The sequence below is a fragment of the Ostrinia nubilalis genome, chromosome 27 (assembly GCF_963855985.1).
Source record: "Ostrinia nubilalis chromosome 27, ilOstNubi1.1, whole genome shotgun sequence".
In the NCBI taxonomy this organism is placed as follows: domain Eukaryota; kingdom Metazoa; phylum Arthropoda; class Insecta; order Lepidoptera; family Crambidae; genus Ostrinia; species Ostrinia nubilalis.
This window is the reverse complement of record NC_087114.1, coordinates 2335819-2357985: the sequence shown is the minus strand read 5'-3', so window position 1 is coordinate 2357985 and position 22167 is coordinate 2335819. Positions and strand designations below refer to the sequence as shown.

The following is a 22167-nucleotide window of genomic DNA, read 5'->3' as shown; positions in this document are numbered from 1 at the left end:
AACCATTAAGGGATGGCTAATTAATCTAGTTTCCAGAGCCCCGATTACGGTAACTTTTATAGCGTCTACAATCCAGACGCGTTTCTGATTCTGCGATACGATTGGTCAAAACAGCTGACGTACGCTGTTGAACGACCAATCGTATCGCAGAATCGAGAAGCGTGTCTGGATTGTTGACGTTGGAAATTACCGTAATCGGGGCTCTGATTACAGCGAGATAAATTATACAAAACGGAGCAAACCTTCTGTTCTTCTTCCCATTGGAACCACAGAATTATCAATACCACCAACTTATTTGTGAGTATCGGCGAAAAGAAGAACTAAAGGTTTTAAATAAATTAATAATTCAAAATTATTGAATTGATCAAGGTTGTTTTAATTTATTAACAAAGTTGTTAATGTACTCAAGTAATTAATTAAGTATGAATTTAATTTTCTGCAAAAATATTCTAAAAACACTTGACAAACTTCGTACGTTAGCGCCACCGTAGGCTGATTAAGTTATCCGCACTGCACGTATATTTATTCTGTACCACGCGTCAGCTGTTGTGTCAAACTGTCAACTGTCACTTTGACATTAGATAAGAAAGGTGACTCCACCGGACTTAACCTAATTTTAGTGTTTTAAAATATCCAAATTGCGGTTAAAGTTGGACTTTTAACCGCATACAAACAGTGATATTCGATAAACGCACATACTACGTAAGTAAATTCTTCAGAATATCAGTTATTTTCTGTTAAAATTGACAGTTTGTACGACAAAAACTTTGATGATGAAACTATACACATTATAATGCAAATTTTATTTGTTTGTGTAGTTATTTAGTGACTCAAACCGTCACATTTTTGGTTACTCGTATAAAAAATAGTAATTTGTTTCTGCAGTTTGAAGATACGTAAGTTTTTAAGTAACATAACTACATTAATGTTAAAAGTTGTGTTCAGTAACAAAGTAAGCTACTTATCAAAGGATAAACTAAAACTAAAGTTAGGTAAGCTATATTTAGAACCTTGCTGCCATAAATTGTCAGGAAACATCTCAATTAGTCTGTTGTTTTGTCACATTTTATAAATGCATTATACTTGTGAATATTGTAAGTTGTACAAATATACATTCCAAGTTCTATGTTAAAATCCTACTATTCTGATGATGGCTGATGCAACTGTATCAAAATGAATGCAACTTCCAACTAGTTTTCTTATTTAAAATTGTGCAATTCAATAATTGAAGAAATGGTACAAGCTTTTGGAATTAATAATAATGGTTATTATAACCATGCAAAATGCCTTACCCCCATATTACAAAAAGTTAGACTGGTTGAACTCTGGCTTAATTTGATGTTTAGTATGGAAATGTCCCAGGTGTCACTTTTTTGTGATAAGGGGTTTGTGTTTACATACATTCTTTAAAACTCTTTGATTTCATTTATCATTGCTGAAATTTTAAACATAAAATACAGTAGAATCTCAATTATCCTGACTTCCATTATCTGATTAGCGATTAGCTCAGCGCCGCCACCGTAACACGTTCATACGTTGCCGCGTCATCTTGGTTCATTGTTAAAAGAAATTCATTCACCCAATGATCTAAATGATGTACGTAGAACACTTTTTTACCGTAAAAAGTTAATTATTGTTTGATTTTACTTTGAAATTCGGATTCTCGATTATCCGGAATACCCCTGGTTTTAATTGATCTTGATAGTCGGGATTCTACTGTACATACAATATCCTCCAAGCAACAGTATCAATATACAAGTATGATATCACTGGAGCGATATACTATAAATATTTATCAAGTGTTTGCCATAATTTTACTGATAAGAGATATCTTTTGAACTTGTGCATTTGCAATATTGTTGTTTGATCATTTTGTAGGTGACATCCAATGTGATAAACAAAAAATATGAATTCAAGTTAAGAAAGTAGTTACTTAAATAAACCTAATTTACCAAAAGTAAATGTAGAATTCGGTGAACATTCCCCACCAGACCAGATAGTTTGGGGAGGCCTGATGTTTGCATATTTGTCCCTTAGATGCCTTTTCAATAGGTATTTTTACATCGACCCTATATGTTAATCTGGGTTACAAACAACAATGCTGTAAAGTTTCAACAAAATCCGTTCAGTCGTTTTTGCGTGAAAAAGTAACAAACATCCAGACATCCAAACTTTCTCATTTATAATATTAGTAGGAATTTTATTTAATTTGAAATTTCAAAATAAATTGCTTTTACTAGGCAAATCAGGTGATTTTCTTCAGAAGTAAATCAAGCAAATAATCATTATTTTAAATCTTCACAGCATAATCTCAAACCATGGTGGTCTCAGAGGATCCGCAGGCCGCAGCAGAGGGCGACACCGTCAGCAAGAAGGCGGCGAAAAAGGCTGCCAAGGCTGCAGAGAAACAGCAGAAGAAGGCTGAGCACAAGGTTCGTTCATTTCAGCCAAATGACGTCCACTGCTGGACAAAGCTGGGACAAGGCTGTTCAACCCCAGACAGCGTTGCCAGACGTCCCGATTTTGGTGGGACGTCCCGATTTTTAAATCAAATTTAAATGTCCCGCGCGGGACAGGCTCTGTCCCGCTTTTCGGAGAGAGACACTCACTTCACCAGACTATTGTTTGAAACGCCATATTATTCTAAAAAATAAAACTTTTTTAATTTTTTTCTTTTTTTATTCTAAAGGCGAATTTAACGATAGAGTAAATCTGATTTAAAATATTTTTTTTTTGTTGAAATACATTTTCTATGGCTACTTTTGCTATCTATTGTCACGTAAACGTAATTTTAAGTCAAATAAAAAGATAAATATTTGAAAACCTTTGATTTACGTTTTTTTTACTTTGTCCCGCTTTTGACGGAAGAATCCCGCTATTTTCACTCAAAAAGTACCAAAGTCCCGACTTGGCGAAAAAAAAACTGGCAACGCTGACCCCAGACCTAATTTTAACGTCTCTGTTCACAAACATTACTACGAGGTCTCACAGTGCGCGTGGACGCACAGGGTGTCACACAAACCAATCACAGAGCTCTATTCAACGATTTGCTGATAACTTAAGCAAGCATTGTGTATACGGGCGTAGTAAGTGACCCTCGCAAGTATGGTTTGAAATTACGCACCAAATTAAAAAATCCGGCCGCGCACAGTACAGCCCGACTCAAACTTTATGACCTCTGAAGATAGCTGTCAGAAATGTAAGTGGCCCGTGGTTAACGACTGAATCAACCGTTTGGCCCGGCTCTTCAAAAGGTTGAGCCGCCTTGGATTTCGATAACGACCGATCCTTTGCTGCCCGTATGCAGATGCTTCCCCCTTTCACCAGCAGTGCCGTATTATCCATAAGGCACTTTAGGCCAGTGCCTAGGGGCCCACTATGACCAGGGGCCCAGCACCCCCGATTAAAAAAAAAGAAAAAAAAAACATGTTAAAGATTATTTTTATGCAACAAAACTCAAACCACCTCAAAACTTCGCCTTATTTTGGTTTCACATTAAATCGTCATATTTCGATATTGTGGAAGTTAATTCATTTTCGTAACGTTTAGGTCATAGAATTAGATTTTAAATCGGAAATAATTCCAACAAAAGATTTTATTGTTTTAATGGCTTCATTTGTTGCCCATTAATACTATCCTAGGTTTTCGACTTCGGCGGAGTTGTGCTTAAGTGGTGGGGCCCCTCGAAAGGGCCATTTTTGCGGTTTTACTGCTATACCGCGTAATAGACTTAGTGTATCGAAAACTGATCTTCATGACATTTGAAGGACATTCAATCCTGCATTGAATAAGACCAAATTCATATGTTTTGGACAAACAGTTCTCGTGCTTATCTTCGACAAAGTAGAAAATATACCCGCAGGGTCCCAAACCTTGAAAAGGGGCGCCTTAACCAGCGTATCCCTGTCAAGCCTCACGAGTTGGATTTACCCACAGGATTTACCTATCCTTGTTCCACCTTCATCCTTAACTACGGTTGCTGCACCTCTTCTCTGCACTCTCCTGAACAACTCAGTGTTATCTACTATGGCTGCCCCTCTTCCTTGTACCCTACTGCACGACTGCGTTGCCTAACCGTACGCCTGGTCCAAGGTTCGACGCCACAAAATCAACTTCATACGCGTGAAAATAGTTTGAATACAATTTCCCGTGCTTGCAACATTTTTCTTTACTGCTTCGTCTCTATTAGTCGTAGCGTGATGGCATATATCCTATAGCCTTCCTCAATTTACTAGCTAGTACACACAAAACTAATTATTTAAATCAAACCACTAGTTTCTGAGATTAGCGCGTTCAAACAAACTAACAAACAAACTCTTCAGCGTTTTAATATGAACCGGTTGTTGATTTTTGGAGTCGAACCTTGGACCAGCTGTAAGACTTGGCAACGCAGTCGTGCAGGAGGGTGCAAGGAAGAGGGGCAGCCACAGTAGATAACACTAGAGTTGTTCAAGAGAGTGCAAGGAAGAGGTGCATCAACCGTAGTAAAGGAACGGCTGCACTGGGATGAATAAGGATAGACGAATCCAACTCGCGAGGCTTGATAGGAATATGCTGGTTGAAGTGGCCCTTTTCAAGGCTTTGGAGCTTGCGGGTGACGAGCCATTGGACGTAGATAGGTATTAAATAGAGATTGCAACCCGGTATGTTTCTCAACCCGGCCGGGCCCGGTTACTTTCGTCGCCAACCCGGCTGGGCCCGGCGGACCCGGCCGGGTTGTGTGTTACCTTTACGCTCGCATTCACAAACATTACTATTAGGTCTCACAGTGCGCGTGCACGCACAGGGTGACACTAACGAATCTCAGAGCTTTATACAACGCTGTGCGTTCGATTTGCTGCTTCACCGTTTGCGAATATGGGCGTTAAAGTATTTTATGAAAATTTCTATACGTGTTCCTTTTAATTTCCCGTAACTTTAAGGCTATCCTAAGAATAAAAACTAGTTAAAATGTCTTAAGAACATTTGTGTTCCTATACGCATATTTTTGAAGATAATATCATCCATCTTATTAATTAGAGTTTGTACCAAAATTGACACCCAGTTCAATTTATTTAACTATGGCGAATTATTTTATGCATTCAAGATAGAATCAAATGGACGGCGCATGATTGGGAAAGTCGACCCCGTGTTATGGGAATCGGAATAAGGCGAGGCAGAAGAGAAAAAGAGAATTATGTTGTACTAGCGGCCGCCCGCGACTTCGTACGCGTGGATCCAGTTTTACCCCCTTCATCTATCTTACGCGGTTTAGATTTTTTCATACAAATGTTATTTCCCGCTAACTCCCGTTCCCGTGGGAATTTTGCAATATCCTGTTGTAACTAAGCTTTAAGTTTACTAAGGTACCTGCATGCCAAATTTGAAGCGTCTAACTTAAGCGGTTTAGATTTTTCATACAAAAGGATTTTCCCGCTAATTCCCGTTCCCGTGGGAATTCCTAAGTATACTATAACCTGCCCAGGAGTATGAACAATAATTGTACCAAGTTTCGTTAAAATCCGTCGAGTAGTTTTTGTTTCTATAAGGAACATAAGGAACATACAGACAGACAGACAGACAAAAATTTTACTGATTGCATTTTTGGCATCAGTATCGATCACTAATCACCCCCTAATAGTTATTTTGAAAATATATTTCATGTACAGAATTGACCTCTCTACAGATTTATTATAAGTAATATAAGTACATAGATAGATGAAAAATAAGGCGAAAGAAATTGTTGAATTATACAAAAAATTTAATGCCATGCGATTATTTAAAGTGGTTTTAACCCCTAGAGTTACAGGATATTGTCAGAAACACGTTGTATGTGAAAGGAAAAAAACTTTGGTAGATTTGGTATAAACAACACAAGTTGTTTCACCTACCGGGTCCGGTGACCGGGCCCGGTTTGCAATCTCTAGTTATTAATTATTATACGTATATTTTCTACTTTGTCGAAGATAGGCACGAGAACGGTTTGTCCAAAATATATGAATTTGGTCTTATTCAATGCAGGATTAAATGTCCTTCAATCATCATGAAGATCAGTTTTCGATACTGCAAGTGATTTACACGGTATAACCGTAAAACAGCAAAAATGCACCTTTCGGGGGGCTACACCACTTAAGCACAACTCCGTCGAAGTCGAAAACCTAGGATAGTCTTAAAGAGCAACAAATGAAACCATTCTACTAATATTATAAATGCGAAAGTTTGGATGTCTGGATGTTTATTACTCTTCCACGCAAAAACTACTGAACGGATTTTTATGAAACTTTACAGTGTTGTTGTTTATAACCCAGAATAATAGGCTATAATTTATGACGATCTGTGACAAACGAAATTTCACGCGGGTGAAGCCGCGGGAAAAATCTAATTAAAACAAGAAAACCTTTTGTAGGAATTATTTCCGATTTGATTGATTTTCATGTCTTATTCTACTGGCCTAGTTGGTTTGGTATTACTGCTTTGGTTTACATGACTTTGTGTACATTTTTATTTTTTAATGTTTATGTTAGTTTTATTAAAATATACAAGATTTTCTTATTCTTTGTTTCATTTTTAAATGACTCCGATACTTCGTGCTGTACTAGATAGTGGCGAAAGTCTTTTCACTTGAAGGAAGGCGTATACCTTTGCAATGTGATGACTGAAGTCTGTTGTTGATGATGATGGTACCTTCATTCTATTTCGTAATGTAGGCAGTAAAAATTAAATTTCTAATTTGCGGTTTTGTGGGGGGGCCCGAAAGGAGCTGTGCCTAGGGGCCCCGAGATGGTTAATCCGGCCCTGTTCACCAGATGTGAGAAAGTCCTCACAAGAATCATCAAGCTTCCGGTTTTGTTTCTACACTCCTCACGCTGGCTAGACTTAGTCGCCGTTTACGTCATGTACGCGAAGACGTCCTATTCTCTCCAGGGACTCTATTAGGGCGTCCACTGCTGGACAAAAGTCTCCCCCAAGGATTTCCACAATAACCGGTCCTATGCTGCCCACATCCAGGTGCTTTTCGCTATCTTCACCACATTCTTGGTCCACCCAGTGAGAGGCCAGATTGCCTGCTGGAACCACAATACTACCTGCTCCAAATCAGCTATATCCTTATATCACAGGTATCATCAGACTAGCCCTCTCCCTCCAGTGAGGAGGAGGTGTTGCTTGTTCTACACTCCCCACGCTGGCCAGATAGGTTGTTCTCCTGATGTTCTCATATTTGTAGATTGATGGTCTTAGTCGCCTTTTACGTGATCCATAAGAAGAGTAGAGGTGGTCCTTTTCCACAAGGCGTTGTTCCAAGTAAAGCCCTATATCCTCGTCTCCCAGGCATCGTCAGAGCAGCCTGCAGCCGCCAGCGAAGAAGACGTGTCAGCAGGCCGCTACGGCGCTTACAAACTGCTGCAGTCGGCCGGGGAGCACCGCGACCGCGTGTATAAAGACGTGGTGGACCTCTCGCCGAAGGACCATGGCGCTTCTGTGTGGGTTAGAGGTAAGAAATGTATTTCCTTGTGTTCACAAATAGTCCAGTTAACCTAGAGTTGTAAGAAACTTCAGTCTCGAGTTCTACAATTTGCTGCTTCACATAAGCAAGCATCGTTTGTGAATACGGGCGGGAGTGTCAGACAAAAACCAATCACATAGCTCTATTCAACGCTGTGCGTTTGACTTCGATTTGCTGTTTTACTTAATCAAGCATCGTTTGTGAATACGAGTGTAAGATACAGGAAAAAAACTGTACTGTCTATTCTTCTTATCGTGTCGACAACAAACCTACACAGTGTCAGCCCAAAACTCCGATACAAGAGTGGCGTTGTCAGTAGCATTCATTAAATCCTCCTTCGTGCAGTTGTTTGGGCACGCAGGGCACGACATCATCTGCGTACTATCTATTGTGATGTATCTACAAAGATTTTTATAGCAGCAAAACTTTAAAAGTTTTTTTTATTATAGTCTGGTCGCGGAGCACGTAGAATTTTGTCCAATGACCCCAAGCTACCCATCCTTAACGCTCGCGCGTAATTATATTGCTGTCGCGACTGTGCGACGGGCGCCCGCAGTGTCTCAGTAGCTTGGGGTCATTGGACAAAATTCTACGTGCTCAGAGACCGGGCTTTAGTCTTGTAAGAACTACTTTTTTTAATAGTCCATGCAAATAAAGGAATTTTGTCTTTGACTTTATCTCTCACCAGCTCGCCTCCAAACATCGCGAGCTAAAGGCAAGCAGTGCTTCGCAGTGCTGCGACAGAGTTTCAGCACAGTACAGCTGTTAGTCAGCGTGAACGAAGACCGGAAAGTCAGCAAGCAGATGGTCAAGTTTGTTGGCAAGTGAGTATCGTCATCAGGTCATTTAGTCTCCACTGCAGGAGCACGACCCTCTCTAATTTGATAGTGTCAACTGATGCTTATACAGGGTGTTAGGTAAATGGGTATATGAGCCGACACTAGCCCATGTTAACATGGGCATATAAATGGTATGATGAAGTCAGAAAATTGATATCTTCATTTTAATTATTTTAATTTTCATACAAATCGGATTTTATAAAATTTATTTTGTATGAAAATTAAAAAAATTAAAATGATGATATCAAATTTCTGACTTCACCATACCATTTATATGACCATGTTAACATGGGCTAGTGTCGGCTCATATACCCATTTACCTAACACCCTGTAGATCGTTTCATCCACGAAGACGCGGCATACCATTTTTCTATGTTATCGGTACACGCTAAATCATCCATGAGTGCACACGCACACTACAATAATGCCGCTCGGATTGCTCGGATCAAACTCCCCGCACCCCGCGCGACCGAGACCAAACATTGGTGAAGCGCGTCTTCGTGGATGAAACGATCTATAACTGCCCCCCTAGACAAAACGCACTTTTTGATCGAATCGAAAATCGAATCCGTCAAAACTCCATACAAAAAAGGGGCTTTTCGACCACTTTTCGACTGGTTTGCGATTATAATTTGCACTTTGTCTAGACCCACTGGATTTGGATAGCAGATTTGGAAGGCTGTCACTTCACTGAAGTGTGGGCGGTGTCTCTTGTTAGAGACAGTATCAACTGGCATTTAAGAGTCAGTTATTCGCTTACAAACTTTCAGACAAAGGCACAGTGTTTTATTCCTCCCACGGGACAGGCAAGTAATATTTTCAGGTATTATAGATAATTATATCATGCATCAATATAAAGTAAATATAGCTGCCAATTTTCTAGGACAACGGAGAAAAAAATGTTTTCTGAAAATCATAAATTATTAAATAATTCCTAAATTACTGCAGCAATAACCATTTATTTTTGCATAAAGGTAGACGTTATAGTGATAGGTAAATTTATTTACAAAATTCTGACTTAATATATTTTTTTTAGAAAATATGCTTCTAAAACAGTTTTTTTTATAAAATCACAAATAAATAATACAAATACAAAATATTTTATTTCATTACAAAAGTACATTAGATATATCACAATATCGAATATTTCTTCGAAACTAAGCAAATACAACTACTAGTTCCTTCATCAATTTTATACATAATAGTAATATCTAACGATTGAATTAATAAAACAAGGATGTCCGCTTCTAAGGCAAAATAAAAGACTGTGAAAGGCTGTCACATCTTGCTGGTAAAGTTCCTGATAGGCCACTTATCTGTCTGATTATTTTGAGCTCATATAGAGATATCTGGTAGTTGAGGTTACCGTCGTTTCTTCTAGAAATCTAGACGTTTAGCATTTTTTCTTTTTTGCTATTATGGTCTAATATATCTTCAACAAATCTCCAGTAAGATGGAAAATACTTTTTTAAATCCTTTTTTTGTTTTTGTGATTTTGTGTGAATTTGAACCCTGGGTCCTGTCGCGTGCTAAGCAACTTCTAAACCAATAGACCACGGCGTCGCTCATCACTGTCTACGAAACTACACATCACATTCTGCCCCTAGTCAAGCCAGGATCTATAAGCTAAATTGCACCTTCTTGCATCTTCATTCCCAAGCAATATTGTGCCTTATAGCATCACCAAAGAGTCCATAATTGACGTGCATTCATCCTATCTTAGCATCACCAAATAAGCGACGAAGCTACAAACAATATTGTGCCTTAAAGTATCACCATTCCCAAGCAATATTGTGTCTTATAGCATCACCAAAGAGTCCATAATCGACGTGCACGCGACCGTCGTCAAGACAGCGTCTCCAGTGGAAGCCTGCACCGTCGGTTCAGTGGAGCTGGCCGCAGACGAAGTGTGGGTGGTTTCGGCGGCGCGCGCGCAACTGCCATTGCAGATAGAAGACGCTGCGAGGCCTGAGAAGAACGACGTGAGTAGACCAATTTGAACCTTAAGAGTAGACGCACACCGTTGATTTTTAGTTGGCCGATAGTTGTGCCCGATTTCAAATTGTATGAAGAATCGGCCAAATCGAATCGGCGTAGTGTGCGCACTCCCATACATGCCCATACTGATCAACTGCCCGACTAAACTATCGGCCGACGAAAAATCAGCGGTGTGCGCCTACTCTAAAGACTTGAAATAAATGACACTTTTACGTAGGCACCTATACCATAGATTCGATGGCACATGCTCTCTAAAAACACTTCATTTTAGCCCTAAAAACAGTTATTTTCGATTCATCATGATTTCAGCCATAGGACGTTGAACATAGGCTTGCATGATTTCCACAACGCCCGGTTGGTAGCGGCCTGCATCCAGCGCCTTCCTGCTACCTTTATGGGTGGATGTCTCACGCTGCGCTTGCCGATACGTGGCCTTCATTCCAGAACAGTAGGCAGTGTGTGATTTCAAAAGATAGTTAGTGCGTGTTACAATAAGGTAGACAGTATAATACGGTAAACAGTGCGTAATATAATAAGGTAAACAGTGCGTAACATAATAAGGTAAACAGTGCGTAATATAATAAGGTAGGCAGTTTTTACCTAAAGGCAGTTCGTACGTACCTAAATGAGGTAGTGTATAATTTGATGAGGTACGCAGTGTATAAATTGATGAGGTAGGCACGTGCTTCTTAGTTTGAAGATGTAGGCAGTGTATTTAATAAGGTATACAGTGCGTACAATAAGGTAGACAATAATTCCGAAAGTGCGTACAATAATTCCTTATTACAATAGGGTAAGCAGTTCGTACTTTGCGTTCGCTTGCCGGTACGTGGCCTTCATTCCAGAACCTTGATTCTTCATCGACCATCAGTTCTGTCTGCTATGTGCCCTGGCATTACCACATCAGCTTGCTAATTGTTCGGGATATATCAGCGACTTTGATGTCCTTATAAAGGTTACAGGAAAAAGGCAGCATTCCATTCTGAATGCAGGCCGCTAACAACCGACCAATCTGGAAATCATTGGGGGAGGCCTATTTTCAGTAGTGGACGTCCTATGGCTGAAAAATGATGATGATGAAGTACTTTTATGAAGAATGTGACCAAAACACATTTTTTTCGGTTTAGCCTACATTTGACGATTCTACTTTTCACATCAATGTCTACTATTGACCGATTCTACATAAGAATCAAAATTGATTATGGTGGACCATGGTTATTCATGATTATGGTGTCAAATGTAGACTCTTAAAAGTGTAAGTGCCTATTAAAAGCCTACTTACAAAATCAACTTGGAAAAGGATCATAGTCGTATTTTATTTATTTATTTTATTTATATGCCCTTTTTCACCATCAATCCCTAATTTTTAAGTGACCCCTATGGTAACACATAAAAGGTCCCTTAAAAATTAGGGATTGATGGTAAAAAACGGGCATCAGTCACTTACCAATATTGTAATTCGTTCTATCCAGGACCCAGAGGCTCTACGGATCCGCGTGAACCAAGACACTCGCCTGGACAACCGCGTCCTAGACCTGCGTACTCCCGCAAACCAGGCCATCTTCAGAATCGAGGCCGGCGTGTGTCGCCTGTTTAGAGACATACTCACTAAGAAAGGTCAGTTGGGGAGTTTGTCTCGCACGAATTAAGCTTTGATTCTACATACAAATGTGAACGTCATCTTACGGTTCGTTGAAACAGGCTATTGCCTATTGACAGAGACGGGGCGGGAGGGGTGCTGCGTTGCGTTGTTAAACTGACAGCTGTCACCTTCCAAATTCAAGGAAAGTGACAGCTGTCAGTTAATTAAAGATTACCATCCATGACTAGGCAGCATGGTCTTTGACCTAAGCCTGTTCCAGAAGGAAGAAATGAACAAAAAAAATCAAGATTGATATACCATTCACCAACGCTGCGACTTCGGAGTAAGATGCGTTGCGTTGCGACGTTCCACCGCTCGTGTGGCACTCAATGTTCTCACTGGGAATAGAACCCGGGGCCTCTAGATCTGAAGCAGGTGGTCTTAGTACTAGACCATAGAACTAAGAAAGTGTCAAGTAAGTCGGTCTTTCATCATTGGGGAGGCCTAGTTCAGTAGTGGACGTCCTCTGGCTGAGTGATGATGATGATGATGATGATGATGATGAAGCCGCGGGCACTAGTTGAACCAAGCCTGGACAACCGCGTCAACCAACCAGGCCATCTTCAGAATCGAGGCCGGCGTGTGTCGCCTGTTCAGAGACATACTCACTAAGAAAGGTCAGTCACGGAACATTCCCACCTCTCGTTCCCACCGCTGCAACTCCTGTGTAGCCAGGATCTACAGCTTGACCGCCAACAACCCAACCAGTGAAGGCCAAGTTTGTCCCGGGGAAAAGTTAAACTGGCATTGGACCCGCAGAGAAATTAATTAGAAAAAATGAAAATTAAGACAAACGAATAAGGTTCAAAATATGGTAGGAACTATATTCCTATTGCCTTATGAAGGGTTAAGGAGGTTCTCAGTGTGGTTTAGTGTTGCCGATAATATAATCGTTTTTTATATAACTTTATCGATAATAGTTTTGCAATAATTTTGTCTAAGGGACATAATTGGGTATTTGACACCATTTCCCAATAATTCTAAAGCAAAACTTTTTTAAAAATACGCTTCTTTCTGGTCTTAAAAACTTAATTAATTTTTAATTACCTGTAAATTTCGATTTTTGATTGCATTATAATTGAAAAAAGTATTTTCATTGAGTTGATAAAATTGTGACGTCACATGCTAGTATTGCCGTATAAAATCTATGGGAGAGTGTCGTTTTGACAGCTTTAAAAAGTACGTCAATTGATTGGTAGTGTCAAATACCCTATTATGCGAGCTTCAGGCCTCCCCAACCCGTCTGGCCAGCGTGGGGAGTGTAGGACAAATTCTCTTGCCTCTGGTAAGTTAGAGGGTCGTGCTCCTACTGTGAAGTCTATGGCCCGGTTTCCACCATAGCGGAGAAGTGTTCTGAACTTATGAATAAATCAATCATATTTCATTATTTCCACATCTCTTCTCCGCTCTGTCCCGCGTCGCCGTCGCCGCTGTTAGAAAAATTAGTCCGCTTGACACATCTCTATTCTCCACTACGCTCCGCCTTGGTGAAAACCGGCCCTAATGACCTGTGTGCTTACCTTGAGTTTACGTTAAGTGTGCTCGCTGGCGACTGCGTAAAAAAATGACATTAAATGTATGACAGATTGTACAGCACCCCTAGCGGCTACTTCCAAGAACTAAGATCGTCATAGAATTTTTTGACGCACTCGCAAGCGAGCACACCTAACGTAAACTCATGGTAAGCACACTGATAATGATGTTCTTTCCAGGCTTCGTCGAGATCCACACGCCTAAGATAATTTCCGCGGCGTCCGAAGGCGGCGCTAACGTGTTCACTGTGTCTTACTTCAAGTCCAACGCGTACTTGGCGCAGAGTCCGCAGCTATACAAACAGATGGCCATCGCGGCGGACTTTGATAAGGTAAGCAGTGTGTTTGATGAGGTAAGCAGTGTATTTGATAAGGTAGATAGTGTATAATTTATAAGGTAGGCAGTGTGTGTTACAATAAGGTAGACAGTGCGTGCAATAAGGTAAGTAGTGCGTACAATAAGGTAAGCTGTGTATTTGATGACTTAGACAGTGTATTTGATGAGGTAGACAGTGGGTGATTTCAAGAAGTAGGCAATGCGTGTTACAATAAGGTAGTAACGTGTTCACGGTATCATACTTCAAGTCCAACGCGTACTTGGCGCAGAGTCCGCAGCTGTACAAACAGATGGCCATCGCGGCGGACTTCGATAAGGTAAGCTGTGTGTGTGATGAGGTAGAAAGTGTTTAATTTATGAGGTAGGCAGTGTGTAATTTCAAAAGATAGGTATTGCGTGTTACCTATCGGCAGTTCTTACCTAAATGAGGTAGTGTATAATTTGATATGAGGTACGCAGTGTATATGTCACCGTAAAATTGTGAATTCCGTCAGATTATAATCTGACGTAGTTAAATTACAATCTAACCTAACCTAACCCACTGTTAGTTTACAATCTAACGCGTTATAATATTATAAACTGACAGAGTTCACAATTTCACGTTGACATATACATTGATGAGGTAGACAGTGCGTGATTCCAAGAAGTAGGCAGTGAGGTGATAAGGTAGACTGTGCGTATTACAATAAGATAGACAGTTCGTACTTTGATGAGGTAGGTAATATACTATTTGATAAGGTAGGCTGTGTATAATTTGATGAGATATGGAGTGTATATTTTGATTGATGAGGTAGGCTGTGTATAATTTTCAAAATTCGATGAATAAGGTCAGAAATCTATCCCAATGACCAGCTGATGAAAAAATGTACTTTCTTTCTTTCTTAATATTAAACTACCCGCACATTCCAGGTGTTCACAGTAGGTGCAGTCTTCCGAGCTGAAGACTCCAACACGCACCGGCACCTCACAGAGTTCGTGGGTCTTGACCTGGAGATGGCCTTCAAGCACCACTACCATGAGGTAGTGGACACCATCGCGCAGACCTTCACTGATATGTTCCGGGGATTGAGAGACGAGTGAGTATTACCACAGAATAATAATAAGTACTACCAGGCCTGTTCATCTCCGCGAGTTTACATCGAAATCAAAACACGCACGATGGCCCACCTACAGGATACTATTCGACAAGGCCTCACATACGAGCGAACATTGACTCACGCACGCGTATTCTTGTGTATGATGGAAGAAGATAAAGAAAATGGTGTACTAAATACTGTGCAGTATTTAACTGCCTAAATAATAATAAAAACACAGAATGTACTTTTTTAAGTTGCCTCAAGACACTGAGAGGTAAATAAGTAGTTAATATTATTCATGATAATTCATGCTAAATCATGTATTTCCTCCGCCATTTTCCTCAGTTTGGCACCTCACGTCACATCATTTTACCGAAGTCAGCCCTATAGCTTCGGCGCAGTGCCGATCACTGACGTTTGTCAACAAAATGGTGCTTGACTCTTGAGACAGGCTAAATTACACCATATTGTTAATGACATTGAGCATACATTTTTTTAAATACCTTCGCGAAGTAAAACTTCTGTACGTAGTACTTATTATTATTTTGTGGTATTACCTCTAAGATATGCCATTTAATTGCCAAATCATCATCCTCCTTATGCTGAGACCGAAGACATTCTAACCTTATCTTTTTTCCACTAGCTTATAAAAGTCAAACTGTTTGTCCGAATGCTACAGTAATTTACTTTTTAGAGTATTTGGCAGCTGCGATACAAGCGTTAGCTTAGTGCAGAAGCCTTTGTACTTCTTAGAAATAAAGCTATTATTTATTTATTATCCTTGACTTGCTGTTTGATAAACTTTGTATAGCCTGACCAGGAACATAAAAACCCTGGCATAGAGGCGCGTCAAATGCATTTGATAGTGCAACACTGAGTACAGTCGTACCTGTGTTAAATTAATAGGCTAACTTTATGTATCACAGAATTCAGGATTACGGGCTAATTTGATATTTTCATAAATTAACGAAAGAAGATTATATAGGTAACCTGGTTTAAATTAATTAAATGAAACCATCAATCGAGCTAGTAGGATTTATTTTATTATTCATCAATAATCAAATTCAGAACTTGAATATTCAACTGCAATATCTGCTCATGAACGCTTCAAACTCGGTTCTTCTTTCCCAATTCCATAAAATTCAATACTTACAAAGTGACAAAAAACTTTAAAATAGGTAGTTAAAACAAACCACAGTTAATTTTCATAGTGGACTGTACTATACGATAAACATGTCAGTCAATTTGACAACCTTTGTCGGAGACATAATTCAATGAAAATATTGTCCGAAACCTTAGTATTTCTCTTCGATAAATACTTTAACACATTGTGAACCACTTTTCTTTCACGACTATAAAAAGTTTTTAGCAATTTAATTCACAAAATCAATTGCGCACATTTAAAATAAAGTTTGTTTACACTTTGACAGCAAATTAATGACATGCAAGGTGACATGACAATGAAGTTTTCAGTAACTGTTGCCATTAAAAGAAATTAGTACCATTAGTTTTCCGCAACATGGCGAGGGTTTTTATGTTCCTGGTCGGGCTTTAATCATCATGATCCTCCACTCCAATACGTGCCATTTGAGTGTTATTACTTCATCATCATCAAGACGCGATATAGTCCCATCACATTTCATCAGCCATCATCATACCGCTCATGCTAATACTTATTTTATTTTTCTTTAATATTCAGAAAACCACAATCTCAAACTCAAACATTTTATTTGCCATTAAGTAGGGTACAGGTACAGATGGAATACAGGAAAAAGCTCATTATCCTACTAAGCCAATTTCATATTGCATGGAAATATCATGAAGCAATTTCAATCTATACAATTAAAAACATTTTATATCAAGTGAAATAATTAATATAATAATATTTTGAATTAAGTGTTGTCCAGATTCATGTTTTGTCAATAGTAAGAAATCATGCACAGCTCTTTATAATAATAATAATACAAACAGGTATTTTTGTTCTTTAATGAGGTGGGCAGTGTATAATCTGGTGAGGTAGGCCGTGTCTTTCATGAGGTAGGCAATGTATGTGCCCCCCGCCCCTGCTATATTCGCTCATGTCATTTCTGATGGAAAATGTATTTCATCATCTCAGCCATAGGACGTCCACTGCTGAACATAGGCCTCCCCCAATGCTTTCCATGTTGCCCGGTTGGTAGCGGCCTGCGTCCAGCGCCTTCCTGCTACCTTTATGATTTATTTATTTTATTTTCTTTATTTATTAGGAAAACATACAGCTTATATTAATAAAAATAATAAGTTTTACTCAAGCCTATGAGTTTTCACTGATAATTTAAAATTGAAAAGACAGATTCACAATACTTACAGCTAACTTAAACATTTAAAACATTTCAAACCATGCGCAAATCTTATTTATAAAGTGTATTAAATACACATTTTATGCCTTTATTAGGCCATGATGTCGTCGGTCCACCTTGTGGGTGTGAAAGTGTATTTATGTATTTATTTATTATCTTTGAAAGGTTTGCAGCGGAGATAGCGACGGTGGGGCAGCAGTACCGCGTGGAGCCCTTCAAGTTCCTCGACCCGCCGCTAAGACTGGAGTTTAGACAGGCCATCGACATGCTGAAGGAGGCTGGTGAGTTTATTATACATATTATTATATTTAACCTCTTACCTACGAGAGGCACCTATTGTTTCCAAGTCAAAAGTCACTTCTCAATACGGGTGGCATCTATTGTTGTTTTGGCAAAGCCAATACTAAAGCACGGTTTACGACAAATAAACAATAAAATTGCAAATTAAGTGTAAAACGCGCTTGTAATTATGAAACTACATTAGTTGCAGAATATAATATTCCAAATTTCAATACCAATATTCCAAATTTCAATACCGTAAGTCTCATACTTTTTAAAATATCTTGATGTAAAGTGGAGCAAACAATTTGACAGATTAAAATACCCCGTATTGAGAGGCGCACTTTGGTTTCCAAGAGCCCGTAGGGAAAGGGTTAACCTTTATAGGTAGGTTCTGGAGCATAAAGTTAATATTCCTTCGGAATAGAGCAACAAGCACGAGCTGTCAAACGAAACCAATTTTGGGTGACACTATGTGTCAGTGTCAGGATTATTTCACTGTTTTGTACACTGTAGCGATCACTGATCAAGTAACCACGTTTCTGAAGCACTATTTCTCATAAACATCCACGATTTCACTCACGTAAAATCTGAAAATATATCAGAGTTCAAATTTTCAGCGTGCCACTGCGTGCCTCTGAACTGTCAAATAGTTGCAAAAAAAAACAGTTCTGTTTGACGTGACGGCGGCATCACGCATCTCTTTTTATCACACAGTTTCTGCTAGTGACATCTCGCTCGCTCAGTTCTTTGTTGCTCTATTCCGCTAGGTATATTAACGGCGAAGAGGTTGACCTATCCACACTCGATTGTGGAGAAAGTCTTACTCCTGCTGACAAATGACCTGATGATGATTATGGTAATGATGATGATGATTCCAGGCGTAACGCAAGGTGAAGAAGACGATCTATCCACACCCGATGAGAAGCTGCTAGGAAGACTGGTGAAGGCTAAATACGACACTGATTTCTATATCTTGGACAAGTACCCATTAGCGGTGCGGCCTTTCTACACCATGCCGGATCCTAATAACCCGGTGAGTTTCTGTTTATTTCAGTCTCTTTTGATTACCATTTGACGCTCTCTCTCTTGCTCTGCCTTTTCTAACTTAATTAACTTAAACCCTACTAGGGTATTGCAACGTGCTATTAAATGCTAAAATCTCTCTCCCTGTCTTAATTTCCCTTTCTTCTTTTGCCTCCATCTTTAATTATTTTGATTTTCATACCTTCTAGTTCTCACTTTCCTCCTACGTCCTTTTTTCGATCTGTCTTTCTCTCTCGCTATCTTTTTTGGATCTCTCTTTCAAACTCCCTTTCACTTTCCCTCCATATCTTTATTTCGATCTCCCTTTCGCTGCATCGTTATTTCTTTCTTCTCCCTCTTTTAATTATTATTAATAACAACGCGCTCGGCTAATACGGTTTCGTTTACAAGTCTTCCAACTCCTACTCGTACAAAATAAAATACTGTGGTGTGTATAGTCTGGTCTGCGAGCACGTAGAATTTTGTCCGATGACCCCAAGCTACCCATCCTTATCGCTCGCGCGTAATTATGTTGCTATCGCGCTCGCACACTCACTGCGGGTGCCAGTCGCACAATCGCGACAGCAATATATTTATTTTATTTATTTATTTTCCATATAAATACACACAGTAAACATTAATATTTTCTGCCAAACTGTGACACAGTTTGTCGGCAGCAGTTCTCACAATACTGTTATTACATAGCCTCTAAATTACATTATACGTATAGGTACAGACGACGGCACGCCAAGTAAAACACTTAAGTTGAATTGCACCACCCCACCCCAATCGCGACCACAATAATTACGCGCGAGCGATAAGGATGGGTAGCTTGGGGTCATTGGACAAAATTCTACGTGCTCACGGACCGGGCTTTAGTGGTGCGCAACGTAAACACTACCAGTAGTTATTGTAAAACGTCTTCTAATACTCCGTAAATACGGTTCCATTTACAGAAGTCCTCCAACTCATACGACATGTTTATGCGGGGTGAAGAGATACTGAGCGGCGCGCAACGTATACACGACCCCGAGTTCCTGACGGAGAGGGCCAAGCACCACGCCATCGGTGAGTTTTAATAGATATTCAACATTATCGACTCAGTCTACTTACATGTAGCCTGAAAATAGAAAAAAAAATAATGGCACAATGACGGATTATCATGTCAAACTCTTCGAGAGGAAAATATTTCTCGTACGTTCGTTTGTCTCAGCCAAATGACGTCCACTGCTGGACAAAGGCCTCCCCCAAAGATTTCTACAACGACCGGTCCTGCGCTGCCTTCACCAGATCGTCGATCCACCTAGTGGGAGGCCTGCCCACGCTACGTTTTCCGCTACGTGGTCGCTTACCATGGGTCTCATAAGAAGGCTCAAGGTCACCCAAAGAGCGATGGAGCGTGCTATGCTCGGAGTTTCCTTGCGAAATGAGGAGATCCGCAGGAGAACCAAAGTGACCGGCATAGCTCGCAGAATCGCTAAAATCAAGTGGCAGTAAGCGGGGCACATAGCTTGCACAGACGATGGCTGTTGGGGCAGTAAAGTTCTCGAGTGCTGGGAATATTTCTAAATAATTATAATTATTTAAATCAATAAGTATAATAGTTAATAATATAATATAAATTTAAGATTTGCAGCAATAGGTTGTTCTAAATTAATTTCTGTTAGATATTATGTCCGACATGTCCGTGTATTATGTGTAGGTTCATAGAGCAAGTATCTTACTATTTATTTGCTGAACATGACCTCTCAAACAGAAATGATCAGCTCGCTAGAATAAAAAAAGGCTGCCTAGACCTAGCTCCAATAACTTTCATGATTTATTTATTTAAAAACTATTGCATACCAAAATTATAGTACAAAACTTAATGCCGTGTGGCATTCTCTACCAGTTAACCTTTAGGCCCAACAGAAAATTATTAAGAGGCTGAAACAAAATTGTTATTATAACATTATTATTTCAGATATAAGCAAAATCGCGGCATACATCGAGTCATTCAGATTGGGATGCCCGCCGCATGCTGGTAAGAGATATAAAAATAATACGTATACTGACTTATAAGACAGTGTTAATAAGTTATTGTTATGTATAAAATTTACGATGATGAAGTAATTATTGAATTTTAATACATTCATAATAACTGGTTTACAAATAAAGTCAGGTTTGGGGCAGCCCAGGGGAGAGACTTTTTTCTTGTTTTAGAACTTATTATTGTGACAAAACTGTGTACATTTCTGTAATAAATTTAAGTGAGCATGTAGAAGACATTTAGTTTTAAATATTATATAGGTTAATTAGGAAGTTAGAATAAAAAAAGGGTACTTTTTTGCCCTTGCCATCGAAAGTACCTCTTAACTGAGAATGACCCATACTTTTTTGAATTAGTATCAAAAAGTATATTTTTAGATTTCCGTGTTGATCCATAAGTTACAGATTTTGTTATTTGAGCACCAAAATCACCCCCTTAGTGTCGGACAAGTTCTTAAGGTACTCATTTATACACTACCCACTGAAACCGAAGAGTAGTAATTTCGGCAGGTCGCTTTTGCTGTTCAACAAATACTGCCAAACTGACAATGCTAAACTGCTTGTGTCGCAAGACTTTATCGGCTTATTCCACTATTCCCCATTGACAATCCCCGTCAACGCCAATTGGAGCTTATAATGGGGAATAATGAACTAACAAGTTCATTAATCCCCGTTATATTAGGATTTTCTTTTTAACGTAATGGGGATTAATGAACTTTTTAGTTCATTATTCCCCATTATAAGTTCCGATTGGCGTTAACGGGGATTAGTGAACAAAAAGTTCACTATTCCCCGTTAACGGGGATTGTCAACGGGGAATAGTGGAATAAGCCACTTTATCGGCCGATAAAGTGTGCAAATTACAACGATTGGGTATCGGCAGATTTCTCATACAAATTAGGAGTTAAACAATAGGCTGACAAAAAGTCCCCATGGCATAGATTTTTTTTTGTCAACCGAATAGTTTACTCGGGCTGCTGTTAAACAGTATGAACAAGTATTTGGTATCGATCGGCTAACAAAAAGTCTGTAGCCTGCGGTGTTACTAATAGAACTGTTTTTTTGCAACTGCCACTGAATCATCTGATCTCCAGGTGGCGGCATCGGCCTAGAACGAGTGGTGATGTTGTACTTGGGCCTGGAGAACATCCGCAAGACGTCCATGTTCCCGCGCGACCCGAAGCGAATCACGCCTTAGTTAAGACAGTTTTGTAATCGTTTGTTTACAAATATATTGTATTTACTATTGAGTGTTTTATTTTGAAGCTGGAAAAGCCTTGAAATATTTTTGGATAGATCCAATTTTCTGTAACCTAATTATTCATACCGTTTGTTTGTTTGTTAGAGTACTGTCAGGATCGGTAACAAGTTTTTAGATGACTTGTATAGTTTAGAAATAAGCGAGTGTGTTGTCTTATCGTTTCCACCCTGTATATGGTGACTAGGTAAAAGCGCTTAGCTCAGTCAGTGCCTGAGGTATGATGGGAGCGTGATTTTTTTTTTATGCTAGACAAGGCAGGTATTTGACCGCAATCGCACCTGGTGTTAAGTGAGATGCAGTCTAGGATGGTACATATCTGCCCTGTAA

General features: G+C 39.5%; 1 protein-coding gene across 1 annotated transcript; it reads left to right on the top strand.

The window, feature by feature from the left end:
* Positions 1-575: 575 nt before the first annotated feature.
* On the top strand, positions 576-21825 carry LOC135084905 (aspartate--tRNA ligase, cytoplasmic). The gene is made up of 13 exons (XM_063979657.1): positions 576-702; positions 2305-2432; positions 7309-7471; positions 8172-8307; positions 10127-10304; positions 11793-11937; positions 13675-13826; positions 14741-14907; positions 17412-17527; positions 18407-18561; positions 19508-19619; positions 20515-20574; positions 21674-21825. Exons 2-13 carry the CDS (start codon positions 2319-2321, stop codon positions 21775-21777), a joined length of 1602 nt encoding a protein of 533 aa, XP_063835727.1. The 5' UTR covers positions 576-702; positions 2305-2318; the 3' UTR covers positions 21778-21825.
* The last annotated feature ends 342 nt before the right edge of the window (positions 21826-22167 follow it).

What these genes read in the sequence shown, in the direction of transcription:
- LOC135084905 (XM_063979657.1), top strand. Translation starts at nt 2,319, where the DNA reads ATGGTGGTCTCAGAGGATCCGCAGGCCGCAGCAGAGGGCGACACCGTC. An exon ending in AGACATACTCACTAAGAAAG is followed by an intron (nt 11,938 to 13,674) that starts GTCAGTTGGGGA and finishes TGTTCTTTCCAG; the next exon opens with GCTTCGTCGAGATCCACACG. An exon ending in CGACATGCTGAAGGAGGCTG is followed by an intron (nt 17,528 to 18,406) that starts GTGAGTTTATTA and finishes TGATGATTCCAG; the next exon opens with GCGTAACGCAAGGTGAAGAA.